Source organism: Gopherus flavomarginatus, chromosome 8 (assembly GCF_025201925.1).
Source record: "Gopherus flavomarginatus isolate rGopFla2 chromosome 8, rGopFla2.mat.asm, whole genome shotgun sequence".
Lineage (NCBI taxonomy): Eukaryota > Metazoa > Chordata > Testudines > Testudinidae > Gopherus > Gopherus flavomarginatus.
Window position 1 is genome coordinate 81,040,727 of NC_066624.1, and position 24,617 is coordinate 81,065,343.

General features: G+C 42.3%; 1 protein-coding gene across 11 annotated transcripts in view; it reads right to left on the bottom strand.

Annotated features, from left to right (window-relative positions):
* TRIP12 (thyroid hormone receptor interactor 12) overlaps window positions 1-24,617 on the bottom strand; it is a 183,188-nt gene that overhangs the window by 108,815 nt on the left and 49,756 nt on the right. For 6 of the 11 annotated variants that reach the window (XM_050965777.1, XM_050965776.1, XM_050965775.1 and 3 more), the window contains 2 exons: window positions 10,002-10,127; window positions 8,162-8,961 (listed from right to left, as the gene is read on the bottom strand). The exons of 1 other annotated variant lie outside the window; for it this stretch is intronic. In XM_050965777.1, coding sequence (XP_050821734.1) covers window positions 8,162-8,961; window positions 10,002-10,127 — 926 coding nt within the window. The remainder of the gene's footprint in view (window positions 1-8,161; window positions 8,962-10,001; window positions 10,128-24,617) is intronic. 4 more of the 11 variants (XM_050965781.1, XM_050965780.1, XM_050965779.1 and 1 more) reach the window with 1 other exon arrangement.

Below are 24,617 nucleotides of genomic sequence, written 5' to 3' on the forward strand. Positions count from 1 at the left end.
CATTTCCCGAGAGGAGAAGACAGAGCCCGGATTTAAAGCAGCTAAAGACCGTCTAACCATGTCTCTGGCAGCATTACCACCTAAAAGCAAGAAGATAAACCATTGACAGTGTACGAATCTGAAACACCACACACTGTCAAGGGATTTTCAAAGGAACAACTTCCAGTCACTTGGAGATCCAATAAGAAGGCATGGATAACTAGAGCTATTTTTTTCAGAATGGCTGACTCTGTATGCTGTCCCTGCATGGAAGGAATACTGTGCCAAGGAAAACCTTGATTTCAAGATTTTATTGCTTATTGATAATGCGCTGGCTCATCCAATCAACCTGGACGACCTGTGCGAAAATGTCAAAGTTGTCTTTCTGCCACCTAATACCACATCACTCATCCAACCCATGGACCAAGGAGCCATCGCTGCATTGAAGGCACATTATTTATGCCATACTTTCGACCAGCTCAGAGGCACCAATGGGGAATGCAAACCTATGATCCAGCAATTTTGGCATGACTACAACATCTTGAAGTGCATCAACACCACTAGTGAGTCCTGGGCTGAAGTTACTCAGGCGTGCATGAATGGTCTGTGGGGGAAGCTGTGGCCTGACAGTGTCAATGACTTAAAGTATTTAAAGATGTTGTCCCCACGATGAAGAAAGATATCTTCGGCTTGGCCAAGAAAGCAGGTTTTGATGAAGTAGAAGCCAATGTTACATAATTTCTGCAATCACACAGAGAAGAGTTAACCAATGAAGATCTGATGTAACTAGAGGTGACAAGAGCAATGGAAGAAGAGGGCCAAGAAGTAGAATAACCACCAACCCATTGAAATTTGACTGCCAAAAAGTCTTTCTGAAGCTTTCCAAATGATCAAAGCTGACTTACAAATGCTGAGTGATGACGATCCTGACAGGGAATGCAGCTCCAAAGTGATTAGGGGAGTTGGTCATCTAATGACTTGCTATAAAGAAATTTATTGGGGGGGGCAAAAAAAAAAAGGGAAAGCAAAACAACCTCTAAACGTGTTTTTTCAAGCTCAGCAAGAGAAGCAGCCAGACAATCCACTCTCTGACTCTATCACCTCAACCAAGCTTCAGAATGATTGTAGTATTAAATTGCTTGTTTAAAATATATATATAATGCCTTTTTTCTGGCAAAAACAATTTCCCTGGAATCCCCCACATCTACATTAATTCTTATGGGAAAACTGGATTCACTTAACATCGTTTCACTTAAAGTTACATTTTTCAGGAACATAACTACAACATTAAGCAAGGAATTACTGTATTTCAGAGATGTAAGAATACAGGACCAGGTACCATACCAGGATGTATTAACCAGCACTGAAGGGAGGAAAAAAAAAAAAAATCAAATCAGTTTTGGTCTTTAAAAAACAGTAATTTCTAAATGAATTTTAAACTAACTGCTCTTTGATCACTTGTGCATAAGGCTACAATTTAGTCACCAGTATTCTTCTGTAAAAAAAGCCATGGACAGGTCATGGGCAAGAAACACAAAAATCAGAGCCTGTAACTCATCCATGACTTATACCATAAATACCCGATTGAATCCGAGGGGGGGGGAGGGGGAAAAGAGGAGGAAGAGAGAGGAGCAGGAACCTAGGGGGGACAAGAGGCTGCTCTGGCCGCCCCTGGGGCTGCTGCTCGGGTAGTCCCCAGAGCCAACTGCCCGGTTCCACCAGAGCAATGGCTGGCTATGGGGCTGCCCGAGCATGTGGCTGTAGAGCCGATCCTGCAATGACCGGTGTTGCTGTCCCCAGGGCTAGCTGCTTGGGCGGCCCTGGGGTCAGCCACACAGGCCGCTGCAGAAGTCATGGAATTTGTGACTAACACAGAGCCTTACTTGTGTATAATCTTCAATGATATGAACCCTGCTATGGAAGAGTTATCTGTGCTCCCTCTACTGGCTATGAAGCAGCAGAAAAATGCTTATCTTATATAAAGAAAATACACTAACATACAGTTCAAACAACATTATGCATCAGATTGCTACAGTTCAAACTGAATTCAAGCAAAGGTACCTGTTGTCCAAGTTAATTGCAAAAAAACAGAGTTAGTGATCAGGGTGAAACCCTATTCAGTGCTAGATTAACACAACAGAGAGTCAAGAGACCAACAAGTTTTGGAAGGAAAGAGTGATTTCTACAACTGCAATTCTGGGATAACAATTTATCTACTTCCCTGGCTTCACATAAAAAAAAGGTACATTTTATGCTAACTCAGTTGCTTAATACTTGAAAGAATTCAGCTATCCTTAAAAAAAAAAAAAGCACCATGTTAATAACTCTACCTCCTTTCAAAACAGAAAAGTGATTGCCCAAATCCTTAAGAGTGTTTTACATGAAAAAATTAAAAAATAAAATTACTTGAGTGACCTCAAAGTGGCTACAAGGTCACAAACCATTTGGTTTATCAGCTTTGATTAATGAACTGTACACATTTAACAAACATTTTCTGTATCATAGCGAGTTACGTTTATAATAGGAGATGCACAGTCTGTGCAACTCACCTAAAGTCTTAGTTAAAAGAATTTTTTAAAAATTGTGTAGTCATTTTACTAAATTATACCAATAAAAATCAGCTTTACAATGGCTAACTGAATCCAAATTTTGCACCAATTTAGCTATCATTTCTAACACAATATAATTAAAGTGATCAAAAAAAGTTTGACTCTAAAAACTTTAGGCAAGTCTAACAGATAAATTGTAGTAATACTCAGTGTTCCCCCCACACACAGAAAAAACACGCAGAATACAATATTCATACAAGTTATTTAGAGTAACAAGCAAAGATTCAGTTTTGAAGTCCCTTAATACGTGATTTAATAGTTATTCCAAGTGTGTTTACCAGTAAACTAGAAAAGGTACAAGCTGTAAAGGTCTCAAGCAAGTTTAGCTTGCCAAGGCCTCTCTCAGGGCTTTAGAACTCTTTTTACTCATGAAAAGTGGAAACCTTTCCCTAGTGATCAAGAGCGGCTAAAATCATTTTTAAAGCAGAATTTAGACCAAGATTTTTTCAAAGCCTCAAGTTAACATCCTAGTTCCTTCCATATTTAGATAAAGTGACTTAAGACCCCAACTATAGGTTCCTATTTTTGAAAATAGCAGCTTTAAGCTATTTTAAAATAAGTTTCTGTCCATATGATTGCAGAGAAAGTCTTCATGATTGCAGAGCGCCTTCCTAATGTGAATCGACAAACTTTGAGAAAAGTTACAGCATCAGTTTTAGGGATAATCTTCATAATCCTGGAAATAGTGTTAGAGTGACCAGATGAGAGGGAGAAAAATATCGGGACACATTAGGGAGGAGGGGTGTCTGCCGGCAGAGAGAGAGAGAAAAAAAAAAAAAAAAAAGCATGAGTGCTGCCGGCGGAGCAGCAAAAAAAGAAAGAAACTAAAAAGGGAAGTGCTGCCGGTGGAACAAAATCTCGGGACAAATTGCGTCCCGGCCACAGATCAGTCGGGGACGCAGGACAAACACCTAAATATCAGGACTGTCCCGATTTCATCAGGACATCTGGTCACCCTAGTGTTAATTTCATATTGCTGCTGGGGAAAGTTATTAGGCAAGACTACATCTTTGTTCGCCCACCTCCCAAAAACACACCCAACTAGGTTGAGGAACAGCATCCTGGCAGAAATCCTAATACCTTCTCAGTGGTGGCAGATGACAGAACAAAGAGCAATGGTCTCAAGCAGGGCCGGCTTTAGGCACCACAGGGCCCAATTTGAAGGAGCTGCCACTGAAGTCCCGCTGCTGTCTTCGGCGGCAGCTCAATTGCTGCCGCAGAGAAAGGTCCCTATGCCGAAAGGCCGCTGAAGACAGCGGCAGCGATTCAGCTGCCGACGACGACAGAGCCCAGACTTCAGCAGCAGCTCAATCGGCTGCTGGTGCCTTTGGCGGAGGGACCTTCCTCCGTGGCAGCAATTGAGCTGCCACCAAAGACAGCGGTGGGACTTCGGTGGCAGCTTCTTCGGGACATTGTGGACCCTCTTAGGGGCACGGGGCCCGATTCCAGGGAATCCGCTGAATCGCCCTAAAGCCAGCTCTGGTCTCAAGTCACAGTGGGAGAAGTCTAGGTTGGAAATTAGGAATAACAATTTCTCTAGGAGGGTGGTGAAGCACTGGAATGGGCTGCCTAGGCGAGGAGGTGGAATCGCCATTTTTAGAGGTTTTTAAGGCCCAGCTTCACAAGTCCCTTGCTGGGATGATTTAGCTGGGGTTGGTCCTCCTCTGAGCAGGGGGGTTGGACTAGATGACCTCCTGAGGTCTCTTCCAACTCTAATCTTCTATGATTCCTACCAACTCAAGTAGTAGGGTCTCTAAATTTCTCCCCAGGTTCCTATCCTGAGCCTGTAGAGGTCTCTCCCCATGGTTTTTCTTTTTGAAAGTCCATCTCTGGCCTGCCAGTTTACGCCTTTGACTAAGATGGAAAATGTCAGGCCAAGCAATGTCCATATATTTAACTTCACTGTACTGAAATCCAACTTACTGTTAAAAGAGTAAAATGAAAAACTTTCATACCATTTTAGAAAAACTAAACAATTTAATATGCACATTTCCCCTAATGCCCTATGACAACTCCAGAACAGAGGTTAACATTTCTTCAGCACAGTGATTTTTCAACTGAAATTTTGCTACACACCTAGAATATTCTAAGGTAAATATGCATTTTAGAAATTTTACAATTGTGAAGTGAGTTTCTGTTCAGTCACACATGTGACTGATCTCTTCCCTTTTTCTTCTTTTAAATCCTGAAGTAGAAACACAGGCTACACAAAGCTATATATGTCATATTAAAGGGTACTATCTGACTGAGTGGAAAATCCAATACCCAACTTGCACTTCTTGAAAAAAAAAGTTCACAAATTGATGTGAATATTTATTTTGCTCATTTGACCCTGATCTGAAAGTTTAGGATGAGATTTTTTACAAGCACACAATGATAGGTTAGCCCTGCTTCCACTCAAATGAGTTAGGTCAACAATGCATAAGTTAGCCCCTCTTTATACTGTCATGCCTTTAAAAAAAAATAAATAAATAAAATTAATCCCAAACCAGTTTACAAGAAAAGTCTTCTGTAGATGAGCACAAGGCCATTTGGCTAGCAAGTCCAGGGACATACTTACACTATGGACAGAAGTAAACAGACGTGCACTAAAAGTAGCCATGTAGCCAGGGTACTATGGACAGTGGGACTGGGCTAACCACTGCAGAAAAAAAACCAGGTGGTCAAGGCAGGTTTGAACTCAGGTGGCTAGCCCAAGCCGCTGCCCATGCTACCCCAACTACATTGCTATTTTTAGTGTACTAGCACATGTCTACCCACAATGGGAGGCACGCTCGCAGATGCAGAGCAGGCATACCCCGACAAGTACTAGGCTAGTCTTCCTCTCTCATTACTCCAACCATGCCACTACACTTCCCAAATCTCTTTACAAAGCTTCCCTTCTTCCAGTGCCAGGTTCCTATACTCTTCACAACTCTGACCTCATTGCCTACTGTTCATTATCTCCTCTATCCTTTAAATGCTCCTTTATCTACTGTTGTATGCCATGCAGTTGTAGCCCCATGGGTCCCAGGATATTAGAGAGAGAGGATGGGTGAGGAAATATCTTTTATTGGAATAAGATTACCTTGTCCCCTTCTAGCTATCAAGGTATCATCTTCTACCTCAGCCTATGTTCTGAGCCTCCTCAAAGTCCCCTCTTCTCATTTAAGGTCCACTGTTTACAAAGTCCTCCTAAATTTACCAATAGTACTTCCACATCTTCCTATACCTAATGCCCCCCACCATAGGCGAGCTGGACGGCTAAACTTCAAGTAGGATCTTGGACAGGCTGGGAAGGGAGGCCAAAGCTTTTGCAAAAAAAAGTTGTGTATATTTACAGCTCTATATAAATAGAAATTCATTTGCTGGAATAGTCTCTTAAAACATGAATTAGCCCTGTTTTTATGGACGTTACAGAATGTAAAAGGAGATCAGCAACACAATCTGGCAAATAAAACAGCTGACATTAGGTAGGTGAGATTGTGATGTCCTGTGACATGAGGCAAGCAGAGCTTTCAAAGGAATTAATTTGTTGTTCATGTTGAGAAAGTCATTTACTTGGCACTGATTCCTGTAGTATACAGAGTTGTCACTAAAGTCTGTGTTTCACAGGGCTGGAATTATGATCAGTGAATAACTGCGCAGAAAGATGTATTTAATCAGTTCTTGCTCAGCCACTGCTTCAGTCTTAAAGATAAAAACTAAGATTGAGCTATGGGTTTCTTCTTTTAAGGAAAGACGACGACTATGGCTACCTGCATGTTAGTCAGCGAGTTTTCAGAATAAGGAACTATACAGGCTGCACTAGAAAAGGAGTTAAGGAGCATTTGAAAAACTAGTTAAAGCTTTATGTGACAGCAATTCCTGATTCTCATCTTCAGCATAGGCTGTTTGCCAACCTACCTTGTTCTCTCAAACCTTTAGGTGTATGAAAAAGGCAAATGCAGAACTAAGGTACAATTCTATAATTGTGCTGTACTTGCTCATTTTAATGGAGAGAATATACTCTCAGGTATCTGATACTATTTGGACCACTGATGGTGTTACTGGATGGAAGTGCTACATATAATTTTAATAAACCTCTATATTTGCAGTCCAGAAAGATGACCAGCCTTCCGAGCCTCTCCAACCCTAGGAGAATCGTGACTTGAAATTCACCACTACAAGTAGCTGTAGTAGACATGAGCGTTTTTACTTAAGTTAGTTTAACCCTGCTCTGAGCAGAGTTGCACAAAAGACAAGATATGCACAAGTCAGGTCTCCACTATAGTTTCCACCAAGGAAGTTACAAGTCCTAGTTTTCTTGGTATAGACTAAACCCAGCTGTGGCAGACTACTGTAGATGGAGCAACACTGAATGACAGTGACACCCTAAGCTTCACTAAAATCTGATTACTCAAACTTTGAGACATGCACTGCAAGGTTTTAAGTTTGTTTTTTTTTGGCTAAGAGCATATCAAGAAAGTGATTATCTGTGTGATGCATTATAATTTAGGCAAGGGTTGGTCTAGAACACAGCAAATTGGAAAGCTACATGCAGATCAGCACTCTAGAGTTGAAGGCTCCATTTTAGTGCAGCCAGTCCTCCTTGATGAGGGCAGGCTTCATCCCCTTTGATCTTAACAAGAGAGATGACAAGAAGGTGCTGAAGTAAACAAGACCAAGGGTTAAGAAACATGGCTCCAGCCTTTCAGGCCTATGGTAATAGTTTAGATCAGGAGTTCTCAACCTTCTTCTTTCTGAGTCCCCGCCCCAACCCACCCCTCCAAACATGCTATAAAAACTCCAGGGTCCAACAGGGGGCCTCAGTCCCACTAGGAAAGGGGTGTGGTCCCTCTGGCATAGGCATAGTTTGACTGGGGGGGGGGGGGAAGGTCTGTGTGACCCAGCCTGTGTGGGTTGAGGGGGCACAACCAAAAATTATAACTCAAAGGGGGGAGGGGGGAGGGGCACCCTCAGCTCAAAAAGGTTGAAACCCACTCAGAAGGATAGCTAGGGGCTGTGTGCTACAAGAGGTTCTGCCCCCAATATGGTTTCTGCTTCCTGAGGGTTCTGCAAGCCAGGTCACTCCAACTGGATGGCTCTTACTGGCTGTGCCAGAAGTCAAAGAGGGCTGGGAGTGGAGGAGCAACTGCAGCCCCAGGCACCACCAGCAGGAAGAGGGGCAGACCCCATGAAACTGGCTCACAGCCCCCCAGGGGGCCACAAACCCCTGGTTTAGATGCCTTCTCCTGTGATGGGGGTTAATGGAATTTGCAGATGTTCAGTACCTCAGCATTTGGCCCTTAACTGTAACAGTCATTTTTCATCTAAAATAAAGTTTCATAGAGGAGCATTTATTAGAGGTCTATACCGTATACAATGAGCCAGATAAACTGAATTTTAAATCATCAAGAACAGACAAGAACTTAACCATAAGCCGATGCATTTACTAGAGAGCTCAAAATTCATAAGCTTAGGTCTAGCGGAACTATTTTGCAGATTGCTTCAGAACCAAAACAAAACAAGTCTAAGTAAAGTTTTAGCCAGGCTGAGTTTCAAAAAAAGACACTTCGCCCTTCCAAAATAAAAGTAAATATTTATCAGCTTACTTGCTAGTTTAGCCTGTAATCCTGAAGGTCCAGGTTTTGATGTCTCTGACTTTGAAGATCCTGGTAGAGACAGTTTTGTTTTAGGCAGGCTAACTTTTGGGCTGAAGCGAGCGGCCCAGTCAAACTTTGAAGAGCCACCTGTTTTACTTGGTTCTTTATCTCTGCTACTCCTTCTGGGACTGGGACTAGATGCAGAACGGGAACGCCTTGCCTTGCTCTGGTCTTTTCCTTGTTTTACTCTGGCACCCTGAGGAACAGTGGAAGAAGCAGAGGCAACAGCAGAAGAGGAGGAGGATGTAGAAGCTGAAGAAGAAGAATCAGTGATGCTGCTACACCCAGCTTTGGCTGAGGTCACTGATTTTGAAGCCAGTTTGCTGGGTTTTGCAGACCTTTCTTCAACACCAGTTGATTCAACTGCTGTACCACTCTTTATACAAGATGAGCTTTCTGTCCGTTTCCTTTTCTGATTTCGGGAGCTACCGGTAGCTCCACCCTTTCTGGTATGAGCCTTGCTCGTTGATGGCAATTGTGCAGATTTCGACTGCTGTTCTTGGTCTAAGTGTCTTTTCTTAGATTTTGTATGTGGCTTGTTTGTTTCCGAGAAAGTTTCAGTATATTGAAGTGCTTTGGGTTTTTTAGCAGAGCTAGGGGAATTGGTCCTGTTATAATCTGGGCTAGCACTGCGTTTCACTCCTCGAGAATTGTCTTTCTTAGGCACCTGCCCCGTTTTTTGCCTCTCTGAAGTACTGACTTTGTCTGGGTCTTCTTGTGGTATTATAACTGCAGATGAACTACAGGCTCTGCAGAAGTAAGCAGAAACAGAGTTAATACAATACTAAGTTACAAGAAACTTTACATTACTACAATAATTGAGACCTGACTTATACTAATTGTTGTCATTCAAGAAAACGTAGAAATATCCTAATTACAGTCCATTACGAGGTTTACGTTAAACAAGAAAAACATGCTTAGATGAAAAAGGTTGCATTCCAGATTTCAGATGATGTAACTTTACTAGCATGACCAAACTAAAATAAAAAAGCTGCAAAATAAGAGCATGGAACACTGCCATCTATGGATTTTTAGGGAAGTTATGAGATGATTTTAAACATCATTTGGAGTATAGTAACTCTTGTTTCACAGATGAAAACCAAAATACCTCCAGTCACTATGAAACTAGTATACCATATACCTATTTCAGAACTAAGTTCCACAAGAAACCAAGGAGTATTCAGTAATGCATAACCAGTCGACTGGATTTCAGATAAGGAAAGATTCCTCATATACAAGTGAGATTTTTTTTTTTTTTTTTAAATAAAGTGATTGCAATTTACCTCTCTTATTTCATTACAGTCACATGAAATATTTCAAAATGATTTTGTTCTCTTCAACAGGATGAAATCTCATCTATTTTAATTTAAGGGGCAGGAAGATAGAAATGGTAAGCAAATGAGACATCACCAAAGTTCTGATCACTAAAGCAGTCTACTATTAGATCATTTTATGTTTGGTTTAATATATTACACAGTTCAGAACTGTTTGGGAAATTTGCATCTTACCCAAGATGTAGGAAAGTTTCTATTTTCAGTATATAATCCAGAGCTAGTTATGCAGAATTTAATTTTCTCCCCATCACTGATGAAATGGTGTTTCAATTTGTGACTTTTAAGTACAATGCGATGCATGAACATTTCAGACACTGACATACATCGGTTGACATTAAGCCTATATTAGTAAAAACTAGATGTCAGACAATTTAGGATAATTTAATATGGTTAGAGTATTATATATATTATTGAAGTGCACATTACACTTGTTAACAGGAATATGAAGCAGTTACCTTTTAGAAAAGTGTCCCCTGGACTGCTCAGTAGTAGTATTAGACTGCACTTTGGGTGCCTTTGAAATAGATTTTTTACTCTCAGGAGGGCTATTTGCCTTATGTTTTGCCTGCCCTAAATGTGACCTGTCAGCAGAAAGTCAAAACAGAAAGCTATCAGGAGTCTGAGATGTAGATACAAGCCTGTAGATGGAAGGTGTTTTTTTTGTACTTCATACAAAAATATATTAGTGTAAGCACAACTTCACATACTTCACATCAACCCTTCATTACACAAGATAATACTAAAATTTATTTTTCTAAAGTATCATGTAATGTTCTGTAAAATGAAATGCACTTAGTAGTGATTTCTAACCAAATTATTTTGGGGCCTCTTGAATAAATAAGACATTGCAAAAAAGTTTCAAATCTAAAGAATTGTTAAGTGTGACATTATCTGCTGTTATTCTGCTATGCAGGCCCAACCAATTCCCAATTATCAATTCAAAGCATGAAAAATAAGACATGACCAGATTTTAAAAATAAAATAAAATAAAAAAAAAAAATAAACAAACCCCACACCACACACATTTTCAAAATTAGGTCAGTTTTTTTAAAAACAGGGAAAAATATTAACACATCAACCTTGAATGCTTCCATGCATCTGAGCTTATCCAGTAAAAAGCTGTTTATAAAAGTTTGCCCCTTTGCTGTTCAATTTCACAAATCCACTAGTATAGGTTCTCCCATGGGCATAGGTAATCCACCTCCTCCAAGAGCTGGTAGCTAGGTTGATGGAAGAATTCTTTAGCTTTTAGAAAGTTATCCATAGACTGTACCATGGGGTTATACTGTTAGATATTTCATCTGCTGCATTTCACTTGTTAACGTTCACGTGCTTCCACTGCTGCTACTTTGACTTTGTAAGAGTAGACCCTATTATGCAGAATATGATATAGGAAGAGGACCAGGCTTTAGGAAAAACCACCACCAATACTTCAGCTACTCCAGAAAGTAACTTGCTTCTTCTAGTAATATAGAAGATATTCAAGCGACATAACTAGGGCCCTACCAAACTCACAACTGTGAAAAATACATCACGGACCTTGAAATCTGGTCTTGTGTGCACTTAAGCCTATAATAGATACAGATTTCGAGGGGTATACCAGCATTTCTCAAACTGGGGGTCCCAACACAAAAGCTGATCGTGGGGAGGGTGGTGGGGGCAGTGTCGCAAAATTGGGGGGGGGGGGCGATCATGGTATTGCCTTTGTTCCTACTGCTGAGAGCAGCATTGCCTTCAGAGCTGGATGGCTGTAGAGCAGTGGCTGCTGGCAGCAGTGCAGAAGGGTGCCATACCATGCTATCCTTATTTCCGTGCTGCTGCTGGCAGCAACGTCACCTTTAGAGCTGGGCTCCCAGTCAGCAACCACCACTCTTCAGCTACTCCACTCTGAAGGTAGCGCTATCGCCAGTGGCAACACAGAACTAAGGGTGACAATATTGCGACCCCCCCTACAATAACCTTACAACTCTCTTTTGTGTTAGGATCCTACACCACCATGAAATAGCTGATTTAAATATGTGACATTATTAAATTTACAATTTTTTGAAGCCTATAGCCATGAAATTGACTAAAATGGATTGTGAATTTGGTAGGGTCCTAGACATAACCAGTTACCCAAAACTCAGAATTTTACACATGCTATTAAAGCATGTCTAATTCCTGAGCCTTTACAAATTATACTGAAGTAGGGGAAGGTGAGAGATTGTGAGCACCTCTGGCCTTGACAAATCTAGTTCTTAAAGTTTGTTTAGAGACACCAGCAGTGATGGAGAGGAAAGCAGAGGAGCTGTGCATCGACAGAAAGCAGCAGCTGTCCCAGCTTTGACAGGTTAATAAACCCTTTTTGACAGCTCGTTTCTGAAAACTCTACTGAGAATCTACAAAAAGTGCTCTTACCAAGACAACAGGCAAGCCATAAGAATAATGGATCCAAAAAACAGCAGCTATGAAACAGCTGCAAAATCAAGAAGTTATGATCCATGGACTGAGAAAAAAAGCTCTATCAGCACATAAAAAAATAGAATGCTATTCCCTTTCAAATCTGTGTAACTGTTTCCTATATGGGTTTTTGTAGCTTGTGACTAGAGAAAAAGAAAAAAAATTATTCTTTTCCCCCTATTAAGTGGCATTTTTAATGTATCATTGGGAAAGAAGTTCCAACAGGCAGCCCCCCCCCCACACACACACACACACACACACACACACACAAGAGAGACTGTACGTTACCCTTTCAAAAGAAAGGATCTGGTAAAGTTAACTGATCTAAAGGCAATACAGTGGTGGCTCAAAGAAGGGATGCAGAAAGTAACTAAAATGAGCCCATGCAACAGAATGAGCCATCAGAGTTGGTGGGGCATAGAGGCCCACTATTGCAAGTGACCTTTTCATAATATACTTTAAAGCTACATTTAGTCTGAAAGCACCATCCACGGATGTGCAGTATTTTTAATTCATGGGCAGTCAAAGCACTTAAGAAGCTGTCACAACTTGTGACATCTCACCCCATATGTTAGAAATGAGAGTTACATATACTGTTTAAATCTATTAGAAAATGCCTTCCTCTAATCCCATCTCTTGTTCTCTGCCATCACTGGAAGCAGGCAAGGCAAATTTGAAACTGCTCCAAGAAATCATAATACAGTTTACAAAATAAATATTTGAAAGTTGTCTAAGATCATTAATTTGTGTTTCTCCCAATTATGCTCATTTAGTAATTGTGGAAAGATTAAGTGTTGGATAGTTTGAATATGAAATATCTGAAGACTGAGAACTGTAAGACGACAACTGAAAGAAAATATTTTAGGTAGTATGGGGAGTTAAGTCCTCCTAGACAATCATTTTTAGGCTGCTTTAAATTCTTCCAAGATCAGGGTACCCCAGTCCACTCTATACAAAGCATTCTGCCAGCTGAGGTTTGGGCTAGCAAAGTTTAAAATGGCATATGCAATGAGATTTCGAAGGGTTTTTCATTTGAAAAAAAGTGAAAGATTTTTGAAGTGCACCACTTTTCTCCTCAGAAAAGGCAAGAACAGGCCCATTTAAATTTCAGTTCGATTTTTTCCCCCACTTGGGTTCAGTTAGTGTTGAATAGCTAATTTGATGTTATGGCAGTCTGATCTTAAAGGAAATTGGTTCTTCCTGGTGGCACCTTAAGCTTCCACAAAGACAAAAACTCAGTTGAATTCAGACCAGTACACACACTCAATGGTCCAAAATAGCAACTGAAAACAGAATCTGCAAGTGGGATTTAAATTAAAAAAAGGCACAAACAATTCTTAAGTCTTCTTCCCTAATTCAAAGCTTCTTCAGACTTTTCCCTGTGCGTTAAAAGCACTCAGTGAGAGACACCAACTTCTAAGAAGGAAGAAAACTGATACTATACCCTTCAAACCCTTGATATCCCCATGCTCCAAGTACTATCAATGTCAACATCATCACTCCATGCATTGAAACCTTTCACTGCTAAATAAATAGGGGACATATTTTAGCACCTCAACATAGCATTTTAGGCAGCTTTAGAAGACTGAATCTGAAGGTTCATACTGTGCTCCATCCTCTGTGGGATGAATTTGCTGATGTTCCTTTAGGAATGTGTGTAAAGAAGAATGACACCTGGACATTGTTTCCACTAAGGGATGACCTGTGCATCTTGCATGGTGTTATAAAGGAGAAAAGGCATAATCTCACCTTAAGCTACAGTAACACACACACAAATCGGGCAATATTCACAAAAAGTTCCATCCCAGGAGATAGCTAGCTCTCTCCTAGGCACTGAACAACAGCACCACTGTTTGACAGCATTCATGGAGTGGTTCAAAATTGCAGACATTGGAGGGGCTTTAAAATTAGGAACAGGGTGCTTAACTCAGTCTAGAATGGCTAGAGGGCCATTTACCTATTTCTCTTTATAATGCTGTCTATTGTCAAAGAAATCATTAAGGTAGTCTAGCCAACAAATAGATGTGTGAATCTTTGCTGGCAGCATATTGCTGAAATTTGAGCCCAAAGGATTGTCACCTAGACAGTTAATGGATTCTCAAAAGGAGAAAGGATAAAAATCCATGTCCTATGGACTCTTCAGGCAAGTGTTTTTCAAAGAAGCAGCAGCTGCCCATCACAAGTCTGAGATTTGTAGGGCGTCAATTGAAGCCCTACTAAATGACATAAGCACAAGTAAAATAGGAAAGTGCTAAAAATACATAAGAACTCCTTCTGATGCACTTGCCTCAACCGAGTTCTGCATAGCTTGTTCCATTACAAGCTACACGGGGGGGAGGGATAGTTCAGTGGTTTGAGCATTGGTCTTCTAAACCCATGGTTGTGAGTTCAATCCTTGAGGGGGCCATTTAGGGATCTGAAGCAAAACTCAGGGGACTGGTCCTGCTTTGAGCAGGGGGTTGGACTAGATGACCTCGTGAGGTCCCTTCCAACCCTGATATTCTTAAAAAAAAAAAAAAAAAAAAAAGGTGCAGAGACAAAGGTAAGCAGGCCAACCATAAGCAACTGGAACTTCTAGTATGACTCAGTACAAGAAAAAAACCTCCTAGGTCAATTACTCTAGAGTGAGACACACCACCTACAGTACCTTTCTTAACACTCCTAAGGTCATTTTGATAAAGTTCTTGAAGCCAGGGTTGTGCATCCATTTTTTCTTAAACCTCAGAGAGTTCAGTTTTTAAGCCAATAAACCCTTAAAAACCAAGAGTCAAACATAGCATTATATTGTTTGCGAAGTTGTTTGAAGATGTAAAGTATTAAATCAAAATTAAGTAGTGTCAAAAAATGTTTTCCAGAAGATAGGAAACTGACAAAAGAATGAGCTGTAATGCTTTGTGCTAAGATATCATGAAAGAGATCTCAATTGTTCTTCTATAGTTAGAACTTCAATGTTAAGAGAAAAATGTTGTGATGCTTTTTTGAAAAGTTACGGTACTAACATACAATTTATATTGAGATGAAAATCAGGTCTCATATGGAAGGCTGCATAGCCAGTCAAGATCCCAAGTTCACTTCTTTTGTGGAAGTAACTGAGCTGACGGCCTTCAAAAGGTAAAAGTTCAATGCACTTCATTCTCTCCCTCCTCTCCCAACAGTTAGCTTGTTTGAGTGTTTCTATATCATTCTCTACAAGCCAGAATGTTATACTGTGGCTCCAATAAAAAACTTATTTACCTTAGAAATCTGGTCAACTACAGTGATCAAATTCATGACAAAAAAGTTAAGAAACAAGCATGCCAGTACCTGGTGTAGCACACCATATAGTTTTACATAAGAAATACCTCAGTAGCACATGCATATCAGTTTACTGTATACAGGTAGCCAATTGCAAACTACTGAGTAGCATCTTACCTTTAATATGGTTTCTCCAAGACCAAAATAATTCTCATTACTTCTCTAGTGGAAGACGAAGACAGAAACACAAGAGAGTCTCCTGGAGAATACCACTTAAGATTTGGATATTAAGCAAATTTGGAAACAAGTTAGTCACCACTACTGCAAGAGAAAGGGGCTAGACCCAAGAGGGAGAAAGCATGCATTGGGTATAAAGTAACCCTTCTCAGATTTACATATATTTGACACTAGGAAACTCATGAGTAGTATCCAGCTTCAAGGTAAGTGGTGAGCAAGATTAGATCAAGACAAAAAACTGACTACCCTGGTTTAGGTTAAGGTCCAAATTTCTTGGTCAAGGTATAGTCAAGGTCTAGATTCAAGGTCTAGAGAAAATATAAAAACAATGATAAGTAAATAAAGAGATGTTTGGGTCTGTTCAAAAGCATCTGGCAATCCAGATTTGACCCGTAGTCCACCTATTAACTACCCAGACCTAAAAGGTAGCATCCAGTGCACCATGGCAAAGTATGCGTAAAATGGTAGTTGCTCTGCAAAGCTGTAAGGTAAGCATAAGGACTCTCCATCCAGGACAAAACAGCAACCTTGCTAGAAATGCTAAAGGAAATAGTTTAGATTTGACAAAGTCTAATGTTAAGAGGAATTAAGTGACTATGGCTATCAAACCATTGTAGGAAGGGGGAGAAGGGGAAAACTGACCACCAGAGAAATGGAGCAGACATCTTTGTTGAACTGCACATAAATGACAATTGGATTTTTTTAGATAAGTAGTTTTATTGGTTTGGGCAGAGTTCAGGAAGCCAGGAAACTGGAGTTTAAGCCCAGCTGACACTAAGCTCCCTATAGCTGGAAAGGCAACCTCCCCACTACCTCGTAAGAGTGTGTGTCAAGGATTAGTGTTTGTGCAGTGCTCTCAAGGAATACTCTGGCGCATGCTACAGTAAGTTTAGCACAAAAATTTATCTACCATTGTGCGGTGAGTTTACTTGTTCAGTCTTCCTCATAATGATCACTAGCCCTGAACAATTTTAGTGTCCAGTTTTGCTACTTCAGTCTTCTCTTCTTCCAAGTGAAGATATTGAACACTGTTATTGCAATACTAATCTTTTTAGAGTTTGCTATTTATTTTTACACATTCCTTTAGGTTTCAGCCAATTTAATGTACAACAGGATTTGACACCTTGTTTTGCCTCAAGCATCAGACTCTCAAGCTTTTTTCAGAGTCTAGATTATATTCCACTTGTGTTCTATTAGGCTTGAAAGATTTCTTAAAAGTAGCTAAGGCCATGTCTACACTAGCAAACTTACAGTGGCACAGCTGTACCGACGCAACTGTGCCACTGTAAGATTGTTCGTGTACCCGCTCTAAGCCAGCAGAAGAGAGTATAGAAGAGCTGATGTGGACAGCATTGTCAGTGTAACTTATGTCACTCAGGGGCAAGGTGTCTTCCCCCCCCCACACACACACACGCAACATAAATAATACCAACAAAAGGGTAGTGTAAACATGCACTAGAGGTGCAATTTTTAATTACAAGTCCTACGTTGTTAAAATATCATTTAAAGCTATAATAAACCAATTCCATATAAAAAAAGAGTTAATACTTTTCAATTCCCCCCAATTACCATGAAAATTCCTTGCAACCTAATATACACAAGAGACTAGAACTCTGCTGGGCAGACACTCCATATGCACCTCAATATTTGGGTCTGATGGATTACTCTCATTACCCTCTTAAATAGCCCCTCTACTTTTCTTCTTTGATGAAGGTTCATGTATAGCTTGTCTACAGTCTCCTTATCTTCACATCTCCCCTTTTACAGCCTGGCATAACAACTCAATGGGCTTTCAGGACTATACAGATTAGTGTGATCTAGTGTGGCAGTTATCCATGTAGTGCAACTATTGTGAAGGGTCTGGTACTGGCCACTACATACAGAAAATACAAAACCCATAGCGGACAATTACAGAATAGCCTGCCCATAAGGGAAAAAAAGTCTTCATAACTTCAATTAGTGGATGACTTACACTTCCAAATCAATCTAGTTAAAAAAAAGATTCCGTGAAAAACAGTTATGGAGTTTCTCTTTAAAAAGCTGGTATACCAAATGGATTTAAGTTATGCAACTTCAGCTACATGAATAATGTAGCTGAAGTCTATGTACTTAGGACGTGCTCACTGCAGTGAGTCGACTGCTGCCGCTCCCCCATCGATTCTGCCTGCACCTTTTGCGGCGATGGAGCACAGGAGTGGACAACAGAGCACTCAAGGGTCTATTTATCCCATCTAGACTAGTGGCGATAAACTGATCTCCGCTGGATTGATCGGTCTGCCAATCTAGCAGGTAGTGTAGACATACCCTAAGAGTCCTGAGTGTTTTAAAAAGTAGAATACAATCAAGGATTTTAGGCAGAGCGCCTCTAAGGGGTCACTGTTGTGGTTGGTTGTCCAAATTAAAAATCTTTTCTATTTAAAGAAATAGTTTCTCCTCATGGCTAGCTTTCTGATTCGCTGCAGGATCTCTCGCACTTCAAGTGAAGTCAGTAGCACTCAACCATCCCGCATCCAGGCTGTTGGATGTAGTGATTTCTGGTCTAGATGAAGTAATATTTTTGAAGACAATCTGGAGCTATTATGTCCTGGTACAGGAAGTTGAACAGACATATTAGCCAGAGCTGTCCATCAGGGGCATCCATCAAGATCAGTGTGTTTGCATATCACTCTGGGATTCAATAAAATGGGTGTATATGCTTACATGAGATCTTGATCCCAAGCATAGGAGAAAAAAAAATAAAAGGTCTTGCAAGGATCCTGGGATCACGTCTTAGCTGGAACAAGAGTATGGACCTCTTAAGTGTTGTCTTCGGTAGCAAAGCAAATCTATACCAGGATTATACTGGCATGATAATGGAATTCTCCTACTATTCACAGCTGGTAATGGACTGTCTGCCTAGGATGTCAAATTCTTGCCGATTCCTGGAAGATGAAACATTAAGGTAAACCTATGTTGACACCATGTCCATAACTTAATTGCCTCCTGATAAGATGAGGGGATACTTTCTTACATCTGTAATATATGTCATGTAAACAAGTGTTTGAAAGCCTGTACGGTAGAATTCTTTTGAACAGTTAGGATTGCTATGCAAGCTAATCTGATCACTTATAATTATGTAACATTTATATTTAGTCTTATCTTTTTGGGGAAAGAGTTCCTTGTATCTTGACATGGTCCAGGTATGTGCACCTCAACCAGTTCCTAATGCATCTATGATCAGTCTCTATAGGAAGTGAAGAGTACTCCCTTCTGAATGTTCTTGGGATTATGTAGTCACTGGACTGGTGGCCCACGAGAGCTGGGACCACAACTCCTACTCACCCCATACCTCAGGGGTAGATGCATCCATTGCATGGTTGGCTGAAGTCCATGCAGGTGAACTCTGGCTAATAATGTTAATGTATCAGAGGGGTAGCCATGTTTACTAATGTTATGTATGTGTAAGACTGTATGTGGTACAGAAATCTGAAGCAGGTTCTTATTGCGGTTGATGGATTCCTTTTGATACTGGTAATTATTGTCTGAACAGAGTGAAACCTGTTCTTGAGAAGACATGCTTTTGCTGATTTACAGTTGACAACGACTCCTATGAACCATCATTTCAGAGACTTTTGTAATCTCCCTTGATGCCCAGGTGCCTGAATAGGTGAAGGACAGATCAGGGCTGTCCTGATGAAGTCTGCCTTTGACCAGCCAAAACAGATTTGGGTATTTGTGAATGTCCTACCTCTTCAAATATGTAGCCACTATAGCTAGGCATTTCTTTCTTATCTCAGGGCTGTGGAGAGCATAAATGGTAGAGCTTTGTATTATATTGGTAGTAACAGGAAGAGAGGACTAAGGGATGATATGAGAGAGATCTAAGTAAATAAGGAAGTGTAATTTACTCCTTCTCATAAAAAGACCCCGGGGTTGGGAGGGGTAACCAAATGAAATAGGCAGCAAGTTTAACACAAATAAAAGGAAGAATTTCTTCACACAATGCAGTGTCAACCTGTGGAACTCCTTGCCAGAGGATGGAGTGAAGGCCAAGACTAGGTAAATTCATGAAGGATAGGGCTATTAACCAGGATGGGCAGGGATGGCATCCCCAGCCTCTCTTTGCCAGAAGCTGGGAATGGGCAACAGCAGATGAACCCCTTGAGGATTACCTGATCTGTTCATTACCTCTGGGGCACCTGGCACTGGCCACTGTTGGAAGGCAGGATACAGGGCCAGAGGGACCTTTCATCAGACCCAGTATGGCCGTACTTATGTTCTTAATACTTGAGTCCTACTACAAATCCCAGATACTTCCATATTCTAATTCATTTGGCACACAGGAAGTACAAGCCTTTGAGGAAGAGAGCCACAAGCCCGTCTTGAATCTAAAGAGATGATTCAGGATGGCAAAGCTTGCCTCAGTCAGACTGCATATATATTTGTTCAATAGTCAGTCTGCTTAGATATAGGATAGGACAAAGACATCAATTTTTCTGCAGAATAAGATACCAGGAGCATACAGAGCCTCTTTTATAACTTCCAGACCAAGACAAGACGACACCTTTTAGGTTTTTCACAAGAAGAGTCCATGAAGAATGACAGGCAAGAGGGGTGGGTAGGGACAAGAACTGAAATTGGATCAATTAGCCCTGACAGTTTCCAGTACCCATTTGTCAGTCAACGTTACTCACCAAGCACAAGGGGGGAAAAAGCCAGTATCCCAATGTTAGGTTTGGGGATGGCTCTTGCTTCAAATCTGCTGTCTGGAAGCAGAGGAAGACAATTGACAACCTTTATTTATTTAATAAAAAGGTGGAAACCTCACAAAGCAGTTGCTAAAGGTAAGCGGGAGTCTTCTCTGATTTTCCCTTGATATCTAGGAAGTGTATAATTTGGGGTTCAGGTGGAGCTGGGCAATGAGCTAAGAGTAGCCCTGTAATATTTTAAGAAATGTAACACATGGTCGGTGCCTGTGCTTACTAAGTCTAATCTTCAAGGGTAGAATTCTCAGTTGTTCTTTGCACCAGACTGCGGATGTCAGATTTTTAGCCATGATGCTCCGTGCATAGTTACTGCAGTGGCCCTGGACCTAGCCATTGTCTGATGCATCTATGGCTGCCTGTAGAGATTTTGATGCAAACTCAATCTTTGCCACTGATGACTTTCAGTTCTGCTCTGGATTCCTGAAAGACATTGGCTAGGAAGGAGATAAAGTTACCAACTTGGATAGGGTACTTTGTAAACAAGTCCTAATAGATTGATATTTGTAGCTGAAATGATGCTGACCAAGAAGCCTCATCTAAAAAGATACACCTTTGAGACCTTGTTTCTGGGGTCCTTTCAGACTGTGGTCTTCTCATGGACTAGAGAAACCACTAATGAACCTGGTATTATGCAGGTGTAAGACTGCTCTCTACTCGGTACCCCAAAAGGGATTGGACCAAAGTTGCAAGCATAGTTACCAGGTATTAGTTGGTTCATCATTAATTGGTAGTGGTATTCTGGCAGGAGTTGAAGTATCAAAAAGTTAGTAATCTTTATTTTCAAAATCACTAAAGTCTCTATTTCAAGTCTGAGCTCTTTCAGAAACTCCTGGAAGTCTCATAGTCAAGAAATGAAGAAAGTGACATCAGGAGAAGAAGATGATAGGTCATTGGAAAGGGATGAAAGGCATTGCTCAAAAGGCTCAAGACCAGCCTATTCCTCCTTTGCCAGCTGTTCTTGTTCCCAGTGTACAGATAATGGTCTGACAAGGGGTGCTGAACGTTCATGAGCAACACATCTTGAAGAACAACAGTTACAAAAAAGGTAGATAGTTTTTTTCTTTGAGTGCTTGCTCATATTGATTCCATTCTAGGTGACTCACAAGTAGTATCTATGGAGATGGGCTCAGTGTTCACAATTTAATGGCTTGCATACTGTTCTACCGAAGCCAGCATCATCCTGGGCCTGCTGGGTAAGCACCTAGTGGGACATAAAGGTATGGACCGATGACCAGGTGGGCTGCCCTACAGATGACCTGAATAGGCAGCTGGGCCAAAAAGAGACCTGCACCCTAGTAGAGTGGGCAGTGACAGTCACCAGGGGCGGTACCTTCGCTTGATCATAGCAGAAGTGAATGCAGGCAGTGATCCAAGAAGAAATTCTCTGAGCAGATACAGGGTGACCTTTCATCCTGTCAGCCACAGCGACAAATAACTGCATCGACTTACGGAATGGTTGGTCCTGCCAATGTGGAAGGCCAGAGCCCCCCTGACGTCCAGGGCACATAGCCTGCACTCCTCCTCAGACTTATGGACAGTCTTCTTTCTGAAGCTGCATAAGTAAATGTTTTGGCTCAAATGAAATTGAGAGGCTACCTTGGAAAGAAAGGCTAGGTGCGGTATTAGCTGGACCTTGTTCTCGTACAAGATCGTGTAAGGAGGTTCTGAGCTGAGCATCCAAATCTCGGACACCTGATGGGCCAACATCACCACAACCAGGAGCGTGACCTTCCAGGAAAGAACAGGAAGCCAGAGGCTCAAAAGGGGGACCTGTGAGCCACAACAGCACCAGATTCAAGTCCCACAGAGGAACAGGATCCCTGGATGTGTGAGCAAAGGTTCTCCAGGGTCTTAAGGAATTTGGCTGTGATACCCTGAGAGAAAACTGGACCTGCCCTCAAGCAGCAGGTGGAAGGCTGAGATGGCTGCTAGATCAACTTTGATCTATGAGAGCAACAAGCCCTGGACCTTGAGATGCCAGAGGTAGTCTAGAATAAGTTGCAATGAAGCTTGCTCAGGACAGACACCTTTATTTGCCATCCAGCAGGTGAACCGCTTCCATTTGGCCAAGTAGCCCGCCATCAGAACCACCTTTCTACTTCCCAACTGGACTCACTGGATCTGGGTTGAGCACTACCCCTCCTGCACATTTAGCCACACATCAGCCAAACTGTTAGATGCAGTGCTGCCAGGTTTGGGTCCAGAAGACTGCCATGGTTTTGGTGGCGACCCCTTTCAGCTGCCACTCAGGAGGTCCAGCTGAGTGCTGAACTAGTGTTGGCATGGCCAGGCCGGCACTGAGGATGACCTTCACTGTGTCCTGCTTAACCTTCATGAGGACCCTGATCAGCAATGGCACTGGAGGGAAAGTGTATATCAGAGTCCCCAAGCACAGGAGCAGGAAGGCATCCGACAGTAATCCTCCGTCCATGCCCTGAAACAAGCAGAAAAAAAGTGGTATTTCCTGTTCTGCCTGGATACAAATAGGTCCACCCAGGAAATTCCCCACTTGTGGAAGACAGAACTGACCATGTCTGAGCAAAAGAACCACTCCTTGTGAGACAAGAACGTCCTGCTGAGGCCGTCTGCCCAAGCATCCTAGGCCCCTGGGAGGTCAGAGGCTATGAGATGTCTGTCGTGCTGCTGACAGACATCCAGGAACTCAGGGCAGTTTGCCTAGCCTCTCAAGCCTTTCTGCCACAACTTGTATGTGAGGCAGAAAGGCTTGAGAGGCTAGGCAAACTGCCCTGAGTTCCTGGATGTTGATGTGCAGGGACCAATTGTGACTGGACCAACAACTTTGCGTACTGTGATTGCCCAGATGGGCTCCCCATCCTAGATCTGCAGCATCAGATACAAGAGAGTCACCGATGAGAATGGGGCCACGAAGGGGACTCCTTCCAGCACCGAAGTGGGATCTTGCCACCAGGTGAGAGAACACAGTACGCAGTCCAGAATCCTGGTCCATGCTGTGCCGGCTGGGGACATAGACCGGCCCCAGCCATGCGGATAGGGGCCTGAGACAGAGTCGCGTGCGCCAGACCACGTAAATGCATGTCACCTAACAGTCCTAGGCATGTGTGGGTGGTGGCAAGTGGCTGGGCACACAGAGACAGGATGAGGTTCACCATGGCTTGGAATCAGTCTCAGGGAGAAAGGTTCTGGCTAGAATAGAGTAATGCCCTGACCAGTGCATTGCACTGGCGTTAAGGGTTGACTTTCATTTATTATTAGGCCCACGTTGCGACAGGTGGAACAGATTAGATCAAGATGCCGCCGCACCTGATCCGACCGGCCCCTTGTCAACCAACCAATTGTCAAGGAATGGGCAGATTTGGACTCCCTGAGGTTGCAGGTAAGCGGCCACTGGTGCTATATGCTTTGTGAACACTCTTGGGGCCAACAAGAGACCAAAGAGCATTGCTGTGAACTGCAAAATGGCACTGACCTAGCATGAAGTGGAGGAAGTGCCAGTGCCCTAGGAAAAAGGGAACTATGGAAGTATATGGTCCTTTAAAATTGAGGGCAGTATACCAGTCTCCTGGATCCAGGAGGGGATGATGAAGTAATGCACGGTCTTTCTGGCCTTCAGCTTCTTGACAGACTTAGGCAATGCAGGCCTAGAATAGGTCTGAGGCCCCCTTTTGCCTTCAAAATTAGGAAGTAGCGGGAGTAGAACACTCTTCTTTCCATGTTCCACAGAACGTCTACTGTCCCCAGGCACAGGAGGTCTTCAACTTCCGGAATGAGGAGCTGCTCATGAGAAGGGTACCGGAAGAGGAACAGAGAAGGCGGCTGGAAGGGTTGGTCGGCTATAAATTGCAGGGCATAGCCTGACCAAAAAACTGTGCAGCACCCAGTGGTCCAATGTAATATGGAACCAGGCCGACTATAAAGGTCAGAGGCGGCTGAGAAAGACAGGGAGTGGATCCGGCACATTGACTGGGCATCATCCTCTGGCACACCCTCAAAATGACTGCTTTTGGCTGCCTTGGTCCCTGGAAGGCCTAGGCTGGGCAGGAAGACAAGATGACTACTGGTGGCAGCACTTAACCTCTGTCCTTGTAATAGGAGCCAGATTGAGGGGCACCCCAAAGCCTCAATGACGGTGGAGGACGTGCGGGGCAGAACAGCTTTCTAGCCTGCTGAGGAATATGCAGGCCCAAGGAGCAGAGGGTGGCCCAGGAGTCTTTAAGGCCATTGAGGCTTGCATCAATTAGCTCAGAGAATAGCCCTGTTTCCTTGAAAGACAAGTCGTGGAGGGTAGTTTACATGTCCTGGGACAGCCCAGGGGTCTGTAACCAGAAGCTGTGCCTCATGGTTATCACAGGAGGTGACCACCCTGGACAGCACGTCCTGAGCATCCCAGGCCATCTGGAGGGCACCTCTGGCCACAGACTTGCCCTCTTCTGCCAA